The sequence below is a fragment of the Bombina bombina genome, chromosome 6 (genome assembly GCF_027579735.1).
Source record: "Bombina bombina isolate aBomBom1 chromosome 6, aBomBom1.pri, whole genome shotgun sequence".
NCBI classification, from domain to species: domain Eukaryota; kingdom Metazoa; phylum Chordata; class Amphibia; order Anura; family Bombinatoridae; genus Bombina; species Bombina bombina.
Genome location: NC_069504.1, coordinates 864,574,022 through 864,587,867, shown reverse-complemented (window position 1 = coordinate 864,587,867; position 13,846 = coordinate 864,574,022). Strand labels below are relative to the sequence as shown.

The window sequence follows — 13,846 nt, the reverse complement described above, 5'->3', positions numbered from 1 at the left end:
CGATCCAGAAACGGATCTAGTAGGGGGCAGACTCTCTCTCTTCGCCCAGGCTTGGGTAAGAGATGTCCAGGATCCCTGGGCATTGGAAATTGTGTCCAAGGGTTATCTTCTGGAATTCAAAACCTCTCCCCCAAAAGGGAGATTTCATCTCTCACTTTTATCTGCAAACTAGATAAAGAGAGAAAGCATTCTTACATTGTGTTCAAGACCTCCTAGTTATGGGAGTGATCCACCCAGTTCCACAGGAGGAACAGGGACAGGGCTTTTATTCAAATCTGTTTGTTGTTCCCAAGAAAGAGGGAACATTCAGACCAATCTTAGATCTCAAGATCTTAAACAAATTTCTCAGAGTCCCATCCTTCAAGATGGAGACTATTCGAACCATCCTTCCTATGATCCAGGAGGGTCAATACAGGCACTACCAGTTTGTGGCTCTTCCCTTCGGGTTGGCCACGGCACCAAGAATCTTTACAAAGGTTCTAGGGTCCCTTCTAGCGGTCCTAAGGCCGCGGGCTATAGCAGTAGCCCCTTACTCAGATGATATTCTGATACAGGCGTCGACTTTTCAAGTTGCCAGGTCTCACACGGACATTGTTCTGGCATTTCTGAGGTCGCATGGGTGGAAAGTGAACGAAGAAAAAAGTTCTCTATCCCCTCTCACAAGAGTTTCCTTCCTAGGAACTCTGATAGATTCTGTAGAAATGAAGATTTACCTGACAGAGGCCAGGTTGTCAAAACTTCTAAATTCCTGCCATGTTCTTTATTCTACTTCTCGCCCTTCAGTGGCTCAGTGTATGGAAGTAATCTGCTTAATGGTAGCGGCAATGGACATAGTGCCGTTTGCCCGCCTACATCTCAGACCGCTGCAACTCTGCATGCTCAGTCAGTGGAATGTGGATTACACAGATTTGTCCCCTCTACTAAATCTGGATCAAGAGACCAGGGATTCTCTTCTCTGGTGGTTATCTCGGGTCCATCTGTCCAAGGGTATGACCTTCCGCAGGCCAGATTGGACAATAGTAACGACAGATGCCAGCCTTCTGGGCTGGGGTGCAGTCTGGAACTCCCTGAAGGCTCAGGGCTTGTGGACTCAGGAGGAGACACTCCTTCCGATAAACATTCTGGAACTAAGAGCGATATTCAATGCTCTTCAGGCTTGGCCTCAGCTAGCTGCGGTCAGGTTTATCAGATTTCCGTCGGACAACATAACGACTGTAGCTTACATCAACCATCAAGGGGGAACAATGAGTTCCCTAGCAATGTTGGAGGTTTCAAAAATAATTCTATGGGCAGAGGTTCACTCTTGCCATCTATCAGCTATCCATATCCCAGGAGTAGAGAACTGGGAGGCGGATTTTCTAAGTCGGCAGACTTTTCATCCGGGGGAGTGGGAACTCCATCCGGAGGTGTTTACCAGGATAGGCTCAATGACCTAAATATGTATAGCTTAGAGGAGAGAAGGGAAAGAGGTGATATGATAGCAACTTTCAAGTACATTAAAGGGTTTAGTAAAACTGAGGCTGTGGGTATTTTACATAAAATGGAAAATTCAAGAACAAGGGGTCATGAGCTCAAGCTAAAGGGTAGTAGATTCAGGAGTAATTTGAGGAAGCACTTCTTTACAGAAAGAGTGATTGATTTATGGAATAAACTTCCTCAAGAGGTAGTAGCAACAAACACTGTGGGTGACTTTAAAAATGCATGGGACAAGCATAGGGCTATCCTACGAACTAGATAAGTTTATACTGTTAGGTAAGGTCGGGCAGACTTGCTGGGCCTATGGCTCTTATCTGCCTTCAATATCTATGTTTCTATGTTTCAACTTTGGGGCAAACCAGAACTGGATCTTATGGCGTCTCGTCAGAACGCCAAGCTTCCTTGTTACGGGTTCAGGTCCAGGGATCCCAAGGCAGCGCTGATAGATGCTCGTCTAGCAGCGCCTTGGTCTTTCAACCTGGCTTATGTGTTTCCACCGTTTCTTCTGCTCCCTCGTCTGATTGCCAAGATCAAGCAGGAGAGAGCTTCTGTGATTTTGATAGCTCCTGCGTGGCCACGCAGGACTTGGTATGCAGATCTGGTGGACATGTCATCCTTTCCACCTTGGACTCTGCCGCTGAGGCAGGACCTTCTACTTCAAGGTCCCTTCAAACATCCAAATCTCATTTCTCTGCGTCTGACTGCTTGGAGATTGAACGCTTGATTTTGTCAAAACGTGGTTTTTCTGAGTCGGTCATTGATATCTTAATTCAGGCTCGAAAAGCCTGTCACCAGGAAAATCTATCATAAGATATGGTGTAAATATCTTCATTGGTGTGAATCCAAGGGTTACTCATGGAGTAAAGTCAGGATTCCCAGGATATTGTCTTTTCTACAAGAAGGATTGGAGAAGGGATTGTCAGCTAGTTCCTTAAAGGGACAGATTTCTGCTCTGTCTATTCTTTTGCACAAGCGTCTGGCAGATGTTCCAGACGTTCAGGCGTTTTGTCAGGCTTTAGTTAGAATCAAGCCTGTGTTTAAACCTGTTGCTCCGCCATGGAGTTTAAATTTAGTTCTTATTCTTCAAGGGGTTCCGTTTGAACCTCTGCATTCCATAGATATCAAGCTTTTATCTTGGAAAGTTCTGTTCTTGGTAGCTATTTCTTCGGCTTCAAGAGTTTCAGAGTTATTTGCCTTGCATTGTGATTCCCCTTATCTGATCTTCCATGCAGATATGGTAGTTTTGCGTACCATACCTGGGTTTCTTCCTAAGGTGGTATCCAATAAGAATATCAATCAAGAGATTGTTGTTCCGTCACTGTGTCCTAATCCTTCTTCAAAGAAGGAACGTCTGTTACACAATCTTGACGTGGTTCTTGCTTTAAAGTTTTATTTACAAGCTACTAAAGATTTTCGTCAAACATCTGCATAGTTTGTTGTCTACTCTGGACAGAGGAAAGGCCAAAAGGCTTCAGCAACTTCTCTTTCTTTTTGGTTAAGAAGTATAATCCGCTTAGCTTATGAGACTGCTGGCCAGCAGCCTCCTGTAAGAATTACAGCTCATTCCACTAGAGCGGTGGCTTCCACATGGGCCTTTAAAAATGAGGCTTCTGTTGAACAGATTTGTAAGGCGGCGACTTGGTCTTCGCTTCATACTTTTTCTAAATTTCACAAATTTGATACTTTTGCTTCTTCGGAGGCTATTTTTGGGAGAAAGGTCTTACAGGCAGTGGTGCCTTCCGTTTAAGCGCCTGCCTTGTCCCTCCCTTCATCCGTGTCCTATAGCTTTGGTATTGGTATCCCACAAGTAATGGATCAATCCGTGGACTGGATACACCTTACAAGAGAAAACAAAATTTATGCTTACCTGATAAATTTATTTCTCTTGTGGTGTATCCAGTCCACGGCCCGCCCTGTCATTTTAAGGCAGGTGTTTTTTAATTTTTAAACTACAATCACCACTGCACCCTATAGTTTCTCCTTTCTCTTGCTTGTCTTCGGTCGAATGACTGGGAGGTGGCAGTTAGGGGAGGAGCTATATAGACAGCTCTGCTGTGGGTGATCCTCTTGCAGCTTCCTGTTGGGAAGGAGAATATCCCACAAGTAATGGATGAATCCGTGGACTGGATACACCACAAGAGAAATAAATTTATCAGGTAAGCATAAATTTTGTTTTTACAAAAGTTTCCATTACTAGTATCAAATTTGTTTAGTTGCCATTATATTCTTTGTTGAAGAGATACCTATGTCATTGTCTGGAGCACTACATAGCAGGAAATAGTGCTGCTCTTTTTCGAAACTGTTACCATATAGTGCTCCAGACACGTGCACGCTCCTGAGATGACTTTCTTGGATTTCAACAAGTTAGAAAAATTTTATCAAAATAGAATTTTGAAGTTGCAATGCAGGGAAAAAAAAGTGAAAATAAAAAGCCCTAAACTGCATACGGGCAAGACTGTCTGCCAGTACTTAATATGGTGGTAAGGAGTGGTGGGGGGAGATCAGCTAGGTGTCAGGAAGGTGAGAAATGTCAGGTGACGGGGTAATATTTACTCTAGAGCAAATATTAACCTTGCAAGCTACTTAATTAACCCCTTCACTGCCAAGAATTTTAGAAGTGTGTTGTGCAGCTGCAATTAGCATCCATTTAATTACGAAAAAGCAATGTCAAAGCCATGCATATCTGCTATTTCTGAACAAAAAGGATCACAGAGAAGCTTTTACAACCATTTATGACTGCACAAGCTATATGTAAATAATTTTATTGAGAAGCCCAAATTTTGGTATGGGCCTAGATAATAAAAAAAGGATCTAAAGGATCTATTTCTGTTTACATGGAGTGATAGCAATAATGCTAAAAATTCTCCTGTCTTTGGCAACTTTTTCTTTTAAATTTTCGGTACATAAGGGGTTAAAAAGTTTGTTATAACACTATTGCTGTGAAGAGCTATGTTATCTCTGCAGACACAAACTCACAGTTTTGAGACCTGCAACACCATGGTAATAGTGATGGGGTTTTTTGTGGGGGTTTTTTGTGGTTTTTCTTTCTAATGACACGATGAGTCCATGGATCATCTAATTACTAATGGGATATATCACTCCTGCCCAGCAGGAGGCGGCAAAGAGCACCACAGCAAAGCTGTTAAATATCACCTCCCATCCCTCCCTCCCCAGTCATTCTCTTTGCCTATGTTACAGCAAGGAAGTGGTAAAGTCAGAGTAATTTTCGTTCCTTTCGAAATTTCAAGGAAAATCCTTCCTCTTCCAAGCAGGAATAGTCCAAACTTTCATGGAGACACAATCAGTCTTGGAACAAAGGAAAACAATCCAAAAAGCCTGCTTTAGAATCAAAGACAGCATGAAGGGCCTGCCCCCGATCCGGGACCGGATCTTGTGGGGGGCAGACTTTCCTTCTTCACTCAGGCTTGGGTTCGAGATTTTCAGGATCCCTGGGCGGTGGACATCGTGTCCCAGGGATACAAACTGGAGTTCAAGAACTTTCCTCCCAGGGGCAGGTTTCTGTTTTCAAGATTATCTGTAGACCAGACAAAAAGAGAGGCGTTCTTACAATGTGTACGGGACCTCTCCGACCTGGGAGTGATAGTTCCTGTTTCGAGGCAGGAACGGGGTGTGGGGTTCTATTCCAATCTGTTCGTGGTTACCAAAAAGGAGGGAACCTTCAGACCAATTTTAGATCTCAAGAGTCTAAACAAATTCCTCAGAGTACCATCCTTCAAGATGAAAACTATTTGTTCCATTCTTCCTTTGATCCAAGAGGGTCAATTTATGACTACCGTGGATTTAAAGGACGCGTACCTGCATGTTCCCATCCACATGGACCATCACAAGTTTCTAAGGTTTGCATTTCTAGACAAACACTTCCAGTTCGTGGCTCTTCCATTTGGCCTTGCTACAGCTCCCAGAATTTTCTCAAAGGTTCTGGGATCCCTGTTGGAGGTGCTCCGATTGCGGGGCATTGCAGTGGCGCCTTATCTGGACGACATTCTGGTCCAGGCACCATACTTTCAACAAGCAAGATCCCACAGGGAAATGTTCTTATCTTTCCTGCGATCTCACGGATGGAAGGTAAATTTGGAAAAGAGTTCCTTAGTTCCAAATACGAGAGTAATTTTCTTGGGAACCATAATAGATTCCTTATCAATGAAGATTTTTCTGACAGAAGTCAGGAAATCAAAGATTTTCGATTCTTGTCTAGCGCTTCAGTCCTCTCCTCGGCCATCAGTGGCTCAGTGCATGGAGGTAATCGGTCTGATGGTAGCGGCAATGGACATCATCCCGTTTGCCCATTTCCACCTAAGACCTATGCAGTTAGACATGCTCAGTCAGTCGAACAGAGATTATGCAGATCTGTCTCCGCGAATACAGCTGGAGCAGGAGACAAGGGATGCTCTTCTTTGGTGGTTTTCTCAGGATCATCTCTCCCAGGGAACCTGCTTTCGCAGACCCTCTTGGGTGATTGTGACAACAGACGCCAGCCTTCAGGGATAGGGAGCAGTCTGGGGCTCGCTAAAGGCTCAGGAAACTTGGACTCGGTCATAGTCTGTTCTGCCCATAAACATTCTGGAGCTGAGAGCAATCTTCAATGCTCTTCTGGCCTGGCCCCAGTTAGCCTCGGCCTGGTTCATCAGGTTCCAGTCGGACAACATAACTTCAGTGGCTTAGATCAACCATCAGGGAGGAACGCAGAGTTCCTTGGCCATGACAGAGGTAGCCAAGATAATGCAGTGGGCGGAGACCCACAATTGCAGTCTGTCGGCGATCCACATCCCAGGGGTGGACAACTGTGAGGCGGACGTCCTGAGCAGACAGACCTTTCACCCAGGGGAGTGGGAACTCCATCCGGAAGTGTTTTCCAGCCTGATTCTCAAATGGGGTCAGCCGGAATTGGATCTCATGGCATCTCTGCAGAATGCCAAGCTTCCGAGGTACAGATCGAGGTCAAGGGACCCTAAGGCTGTACTGATAGACGCCCTGGCGGTACCTTGGAATTTTAGTCTTGCATACCTATTTCCTCCGTTCGCTCTTCTACCTCGGGTCATCGCTCGAATCAAGCAGGAGAGGGCGTTGATGATCCTCATTGCACCGGCATGGTCTCGCAGGGTTTGGTATGCAGATCTGGTGGACATGTCATCTCTTCCACCTTGGAGACTTCCGTTGAGGGAAGGACCTTCTACTTCAAGGGCCCTTCCTTCATCCAAATCCAGTTTCTCTGAAGCTGACTGCTTGAAGATTGAACGCTTAATTTTATCCAAGCGGATATTTTCGGAATCGGTCATAGAGACCATGATTCAGGCTCGTAAACCTGTGACTAGAAAGATTTACCACAAGATATGGCGTAAATATCTATATTGGTGTGAATCCAAGGGCTACTCTTGGAGTTAGGAGTTAGGATTCCTAGAAGTCTGTCCTTTCTCCAAGAAGGTTTGGAGAAGGGATTATCGGCAAGTTCCCTAAAGGGTCAAATATCTGCCTTGTCTATTTTGTTACATAAACGTCTGGCGGACGTACCAGACGTGCAATCGTTTTGTGAGGCCTTGGTCAGGATCAGACCTGTGTTCAAACCAGTTACTCCTCCCTGGAGTCTTAATTTATTTCTTAAGGTTCTTCAAGGGGCTTCATTTGAGCCTATGCATTCCTTGGATATTAAGTTGTTATCTAGGAAAGTTTTGTTTCTTGTTGCTATTTTATCTGCTCGTAGAGTGTCAGAGCTCTTGGCATTACAGTATGATTCTCCTTACCTTATTTTTCATTCGAATAAGGTAGTTTTACGTACCAAATTAGGGTTTCTCCCTTAAAGTAGTTTCTGACCAGAACATTAATCAGGAGATTGTTGTTCCTTCTTTGTGTTGTAATCCTTCTTCTCAGAAGGAACGGCTTCTGCACATCTGGACATGGTACATGCAATAAAATTTTATTTACAGGCGACTAAGGATTTTAGTCAGTCTTCTGCCTTGTTTGTGGTTTTCTCTGGAAAACGTAAGTGACAGAAAGCTACGGCTATTTCTCTTTCTTTGTGGCTGAAGAGTATCATATCGTATCGTTTTGCCTATGAAACTGCTGGACAGCAACCTCCAGAGAGAGTTACGGCTCATTCCACGAGGGCTGTTGCTTCCTCATGGGCATTCAAAAATGAAGCTTTTATGGAACAGATTTGCAAGGCTACAACTTGGTCCTCTCTTCACACTTTTTAAAAATTCTATAAATTTGACACTTTTGCTTCAGCTGAGGCCGCTTTTGGGAGAAAGGTTCTTCAAGCAGTGGTGCCTTCCGTTTAGGATCCCTGTCTTGTCCCTCCCTTATCTTCTGTGTACTCTAGCTTGGGTATTGATTCCCATTTATTAATTAGATGATCCGTGGACTCATCGTGTCATTAGAAAGAAAACAAAATTTATGCTTACCTGATAAATTTATTTATTTCTTGACACGATGCGTCCACGGCCCGTCCTGTTCTTTAGACAGGGTGTTAGTATGTTATAAACTTCAGACACCTCTGCACCTTGTTACTTCCTTTCTCTCCTTTACTTCGGTCGAATGCCTGGGGTGGGAGGGAAGGGAGGTGATATTTAACAGCTTTGCTGTGGTGCTCTTTGCCGCCTCCTGTTGGGCAGGAGTGATATATCCCATTAGTAATTAGATGATCTGTGGACTCTATGTGTCAAGAAAGAAAGAAATGTATCAGGTAAGCATAAATTATGGGGGGGTTTTGAGGAAAAAAAAGAAAAACCCCATCACTAAAACAATTTTTAAACATTTTCTTTTAGATGGAACAGGGGAAGATGTAGTGTGTCCTTTTAACTATTTATTGTCTTTTTTAAATCATCAGTTTTCAGGGTGGATAAAAATCAGTTATTTAAAAAAAAAAAGAAGAAAAAAAACGTTCCGTAGTTTCTGTGCTGAATACCCCCAATTTTTCTACGGTAGCGGTCCTTGTCTGGCAATGAGCACTTCCTGTTAGTTTTTAGTTTGTTTTCAGTTTTTGAAGACCATTTTCCTTTTAATGTAAAGGATCTTGGGAATAAGAATATAAGTGTCATAGATGTTGAATGCCTTCCTTTCTATTTAAAAAAGTAAACATCTAATTATTGTGCTTGTTTTATTTCATGTTCTAATTATATATAACACATACAATTATTTTTTTTGTGTCCTTGTGTGCAGGTTTTCTTTGCCTCTGTCCGTTCGGGTGGAAGCAGTCAGGTCTACTTTATGACTTTAAATCGCAGTTGTATCATGAACTGGTGAAACAGAAGATATTCTGTAATGAAGGAGCTAGAGGTTGACAGCCCCAAGCACTGGAACCCTATCTATGCTTCCCCTCCCCCCATCCTGGCATCCTACCACTTCACTACAGCACCTTCCGTACACTCCTCTTTATCTATATTTTAATTTATTGGGTAGGTTTCAGAATAATCCTAAATAATCTCAATAGACCACATTGCAGCTCTGTCTTCCCATACTCCAGTTTTTGGGGAAAACAAGCATAGTGTGTTATGGAATTTAATGGCAGGAATATTTTAAGCCAATGTTGACAGGATAAACACCCCCCCCCCCCCCCAAACACGCACACACAACTCTTGTCACAGAGCATTTCATTGGATCTCTAAATAAAGTCCCATCCCAAGCTCTGATAAAAGTGTTGTTTAAAGGCAGAAGGTTGTCAAGTTTATAAGTGAATAAAACGACTTTATCAGATAGTGGGCACAAAAAAAAATCAGTGTTATCTGCATCTGAAGAGACAGATTGCACCCCGTAAAGTTTATTACTATAAGGTAATAATTTTAGTATCACCCATGTGTGACTGCGCAAGAGCGTGTCCTACAATAGATTCCTTAAAGTCACTGTTGTCTTTGCTACGTGACGCAAATAAATGCACCTTTCCAACGTAACATTTTTCACGGCACTTTATTACAAAACTCTTTAAACCAAAATTAATTACTTCCCTCGTAATGATACGGCTACAATGTAAGCCTAGAATTATTAACTGTTTCTTGGTTTAGGTAAATTTATCCTTTTTTTGATTTTTTTTAAGATAAAATTCAGTTTTCTGCTTTTGTAATCGCAAATGTTACTTAAATATGTGTTGTAATTCTGCCCATTATAGCGTCTACATCTTAACAAGAGACGTGGATGCTATAAAATAAAGTGTCTCCTGCAGCTTTCATAGTAACATTTGAGACTTATGTTTAAACCTTATAATCAAGTTGACATTGTAATTAAAGTACAAAAGGTCTAATTACCTTGTATAGCACGTCCTGAAATGGTGCTAATGTAGGCTGTCATCTGCAGCCAATATCTATAGAGGAACGAGCCACAGAATAATTATACATTCTGCTATAAATTGAAAGCCGTTCAAGATCACAGTTCTAAGCACTTTTAATATATCTCAAAAGAGAACTGGTAATATTTTTGGGGAGTGGCTTAGAGATTTTCTTTTTTATTCATGTTTTTCTTCCTAGCAAAACAAAAAAAAGATTCTTGATAGCCGTCTGTTAGGTCGAGAGACTGCGTGTTTACGAAGAATTTCTTGTAGCTCAGACTACATTAACAGAAGCTGAACCAAAAACAAAGATATTTAAATTTATGCTTTTACCCCAGATCACTTATATTTTTCCCACTTATTGTTCTTGGGTGCAGTGGCCATCAGAGCCCACAGAATGACAATCCGTGTGTGTTGAAGTGGAACTGAATCGTTATTTTTATAAACTGATAAGTTGATTTTAAGGAGGTTACAAAATATTTTATGTAGCAAATTGTATAAAGGTTGAATATGAAATAAAATGACCGTTAATGACAGTGGTGACAATTTATTGCTCTTAAAATAAAAGTCTGCTATTAATATTGCTTCTTAATTTTTTTTTTTAATTTTTTTTTATTTACCCCCCCATCATCATATATTTGCTGTATTTTATACTGATAAACCATTCGCCCTCTAACAATTATTCCATGTAAATCTTTTGGTTTAAAAGACAATTTATGGGCTGTGTGTGTATGTGTTAATGTTTAAGGACCACTAAATACACTAGAATTTGCATAATTGACAAGTGCATAATAAAAAGACAATGCAATATGACAAATTTGTTTTCCCCCACTTGCCGGCCCCCTGTATCATGTGACAGCCATCAGCCAATCACAGACTAGTTTACCTAGTTTACCTATATCCTTTGAACTTGTGCACATGCTCAGAAAGTGTGTGTATAGAAAAAGAATGTGCAAAAATAGGTAATAGAAGTAAATTGGAAAGTTTCTAAAAACTGCATGCCTTATCTGAATGTGGAAGTTTAATATTGGTTTTAGTGTCCCTTTTACCCTTTCAATGCGCATGACGAACTATCACAGCCTTCAAGCATGCCTTTTCGTCGTGCAGCGGAATGGCAGTTTAAACGCTGTTTTTGGCAATCCCCCTCACTACAGGTCACGGATCCGTTGGTGGCCTAGTGGGTCATTTTCTAATATGTTCTTCCTCTAATACAGCATAATGTTAGCCCACCTTAATATGATATTGACAAGGTGGATATTTAAAAATATTCTAAAATTTAATCATCAGGCAACTTAGCCAGCTTCTTATGAAACAAAATAGATAAGGCCAAAATCTGACCCTTCCGAGAGCTAGCCTATAAACCTTTCTCCAGTCCATCTTGAATTAACTGAATAATTCTGGGGATTCTAAAAGAATTGCAAGAGAAACCTCTAGAAGAACACCAAAGAAAATAAGCTTTCCAAATATTATGATAAATAAGATACGGTATCCTAAAAGAACAGGATGAGAAGAGGTGCCTGATAGTGTAAAAACGTAAGGTGCTGTAACCAAAGGAATACGCAATACAGCTGGGTACTCACAAGACAGGTTGCCCATCCAGTGCAGTATTGAGCGAACCGAGGCTTCAGAGCTGCTCAGCTGACTCGGTAACTCAGATGAAGCCTTTACAGCACCGTACGTTTTTACACTATCAGGCGCCTCTTCTCATCCTGTTCTTTTAGGATACCGTATCTGATAGTTTGCCTTTGTGAAGAGAGCAGCCCATCGTCACAGTTTATCCTGTGGATCACCCTGCGGACCATTCTGGGAATATTATGTTCTGGTTTGTGTATTATTCAGAGACTATTTGAATTTTATTATTTATTCACTACATATATAATTGTTTATTATTTTTTATTATTTAACATAATTTTTCACTAGTTGTTTCGGTATACATTGTGAGTTATCACTATTTACCACTATTCTTTATTGTTTGTTATACATCCTTATCTATTACACATACAATTTCTCTTATAAGGTGTATCCAGTCCACGGATTCATCCATTACTTGTGGGATATTCTCCTTCCCAACAGGAAGCTGCAAGAGGATCACCCACAGCAGAGCTGTCTATACAGCTCCTCCCCTAACTGCCACCTCCCAGTCATTCTCTTGCAGCTCTCGACAAGGGAAGCAGCTAGAGAGATGTGGTGCATTAATGTAGTTTATATTCAATCAAAAGTTTGTTATTTTCAAATGGTACGGGAGTTGTACTATTTTAGCCTCAGGCAGAAAGTTGAAGAAGAGTCTGCCTGTGGTCTTTGATGATCTTAGCAGGTTGTAACTAAGATCCATTGCTGTTCTCACACATAACTGAAGAGATGGGTAACTTCAGCTGGGGGAATAGCGTGCAGGGTCTCCTGCTCTGAGGTATGTGCAGTTTTAAATTTTTCTAGAGAAATGATAAGCTAGAAAATGCTGACAATACCGGATTTATTTAAGGTAAGCCTGATTACAGTGATTTAATAATGACTGGTATCATGCTTGCTGTAAAGGGTAATATTTTTATTATTTACTCACATTACTGAATAGATATAACGTTTGCTTGAGGTGTATAAACGTTAATTTCATATTGGTGATAAAACTTTATTCTGGAGCCCAGTTTTTCCACATGGCTGACTAGATTTTGCCTAGGGATAGTTTTTTAAGGCCCTCTCACTGTGAGTACAGGTTGGGAGGGGCCTATTTTCCATTAGTTTTTGCAGCTTGAGACATCCAGCTTCCCTGAAGGAGTCCCCTGAACATATAGGACCTCTCTAAGGGTTTTTTGTGCCTTCCAAAGTCGTCGTATGGGTAGGTAGGGCCACAGTAGAGCTGTGGCAGTTTGTTGTGACTGTTTAAAAACATTTATATCGTTTTTTTTATCCGGTTTTGAAACTAAGGGGTTAATCATCCATTTGCAAGTGGGTGCAATGCTCTCTCAGCCTATTATACACACTGTAAAAAATTTGTAAGATTTACTGCTTTTTTTCACTGTTTTGCAGTTTCTGTGATTGTTTTTTTCTCTTAAAGGCACAGTACCGTTTTTATTTTTTGCTTGTTCACAGTTATTAAAGTGTTTTCCAAGCTTGCTGGTCTCATTACTAGTCTGTTTAAACATGTCTGACATAGAAGAAACTCATTGTTCATTATGTTTAGAAGCCATTGTGGAACCCCCTCTTAGAATGTGTACCAAATGCACTGAATTTACTATAGATTACAAAGACCATATTCTGGCTTTAAAAAATTTATCACCAGAAGAAATGGACAAGGAGGAAGTTATGCCGTCTAACTCTCCCCACGTGTCAGATCCTATAAATCCCGCTCAGGGGACGCCAAGTACATCTAGCGCGCCTATTGCGTATACCTTGCAAGACATGGCGGCAGTTATGAATCATACCCTTACAGAGGTATTATCTAAACTGCCAGGATTGCAAGGAAAGAGAGACAGCTCTCGGACTAGAATAAATACAGAGCTCTGACGCTTTAGTAGCTATCTCTGATACACCCTCACAATATAATGAAGCTGAAGCAGGGGAGCTTCAATCTGTGGGTGATTTTTCTGATTCAGGGAAGATACTTCAATCTGATTCTGATATGTCTTCATTTAAATTTAAGCTTGAACACCTCCGCGTATTGCTCGGGGAGGTTTTAGCAACTCTGGACGACTGTGACACTATTGTAGTCCCAGAGAAATTATGTAGATAGGATAAATACTATGCAGTACCTACTTACACTGATGTTTTTCCAATCCCTAAAAGGTTTTCTGAAATTATTACTAAGGAATGGGATAGACCAGGTGTACCATTCTCTCCCCCTCCTGTTTTTAAAAAGATGTTTCCTATAGACACCGCTACACAGGACTTATGGCAGACGGTCCCTAAGGTGGAGGGAGCAGTTTCTACTCTAGCTAAGCGTACCACTATCCCTGTCGAGGACAGTTGTGCTTTTCTAGATCCAATGGCTAAAAAATTAGAGGGTTACCTTAAGAAATGTTTTATTCAACAAGGTTTTATTCTCCAGCCTCTTGCATGCATTGTCCCAGTCACTGCTGCCGCGGCTTTCTGGTTTGAGTCCCT

The 13,846-nt window shown here is 41.5% G+C and overlaps 1 protein-coding gene across 4 annotated transcripts in view; it reads left to right on the top strand.

Moving 5' to 3' along the window:
* Positions 1-10,330, top strand: part of MINK1 (misshapen like kinase 1) — a 675,211-nt gene extending 664,881 nt beyond the window's left edge. For all 4 annotated transcript variants that reach the window (XM_053718325.1, XM_053718327.1, XM_053718326.1 and 1 more), the window contains one exon: positions 8,653-10,330. In XM_053718325.1, the coding sequence (XP_053574300.1) occupies positions 8,653-8,736 (84 nt within the window). In that variant the 3' untranslated portion in view covers positions 8,737-10,330. The remainder of the gene's footprint in view (positions 1-8,652) is intronic.
* The last annotated feature ends 3,516 nt before the right edge of the window (positions 10,331-13,846 follow it).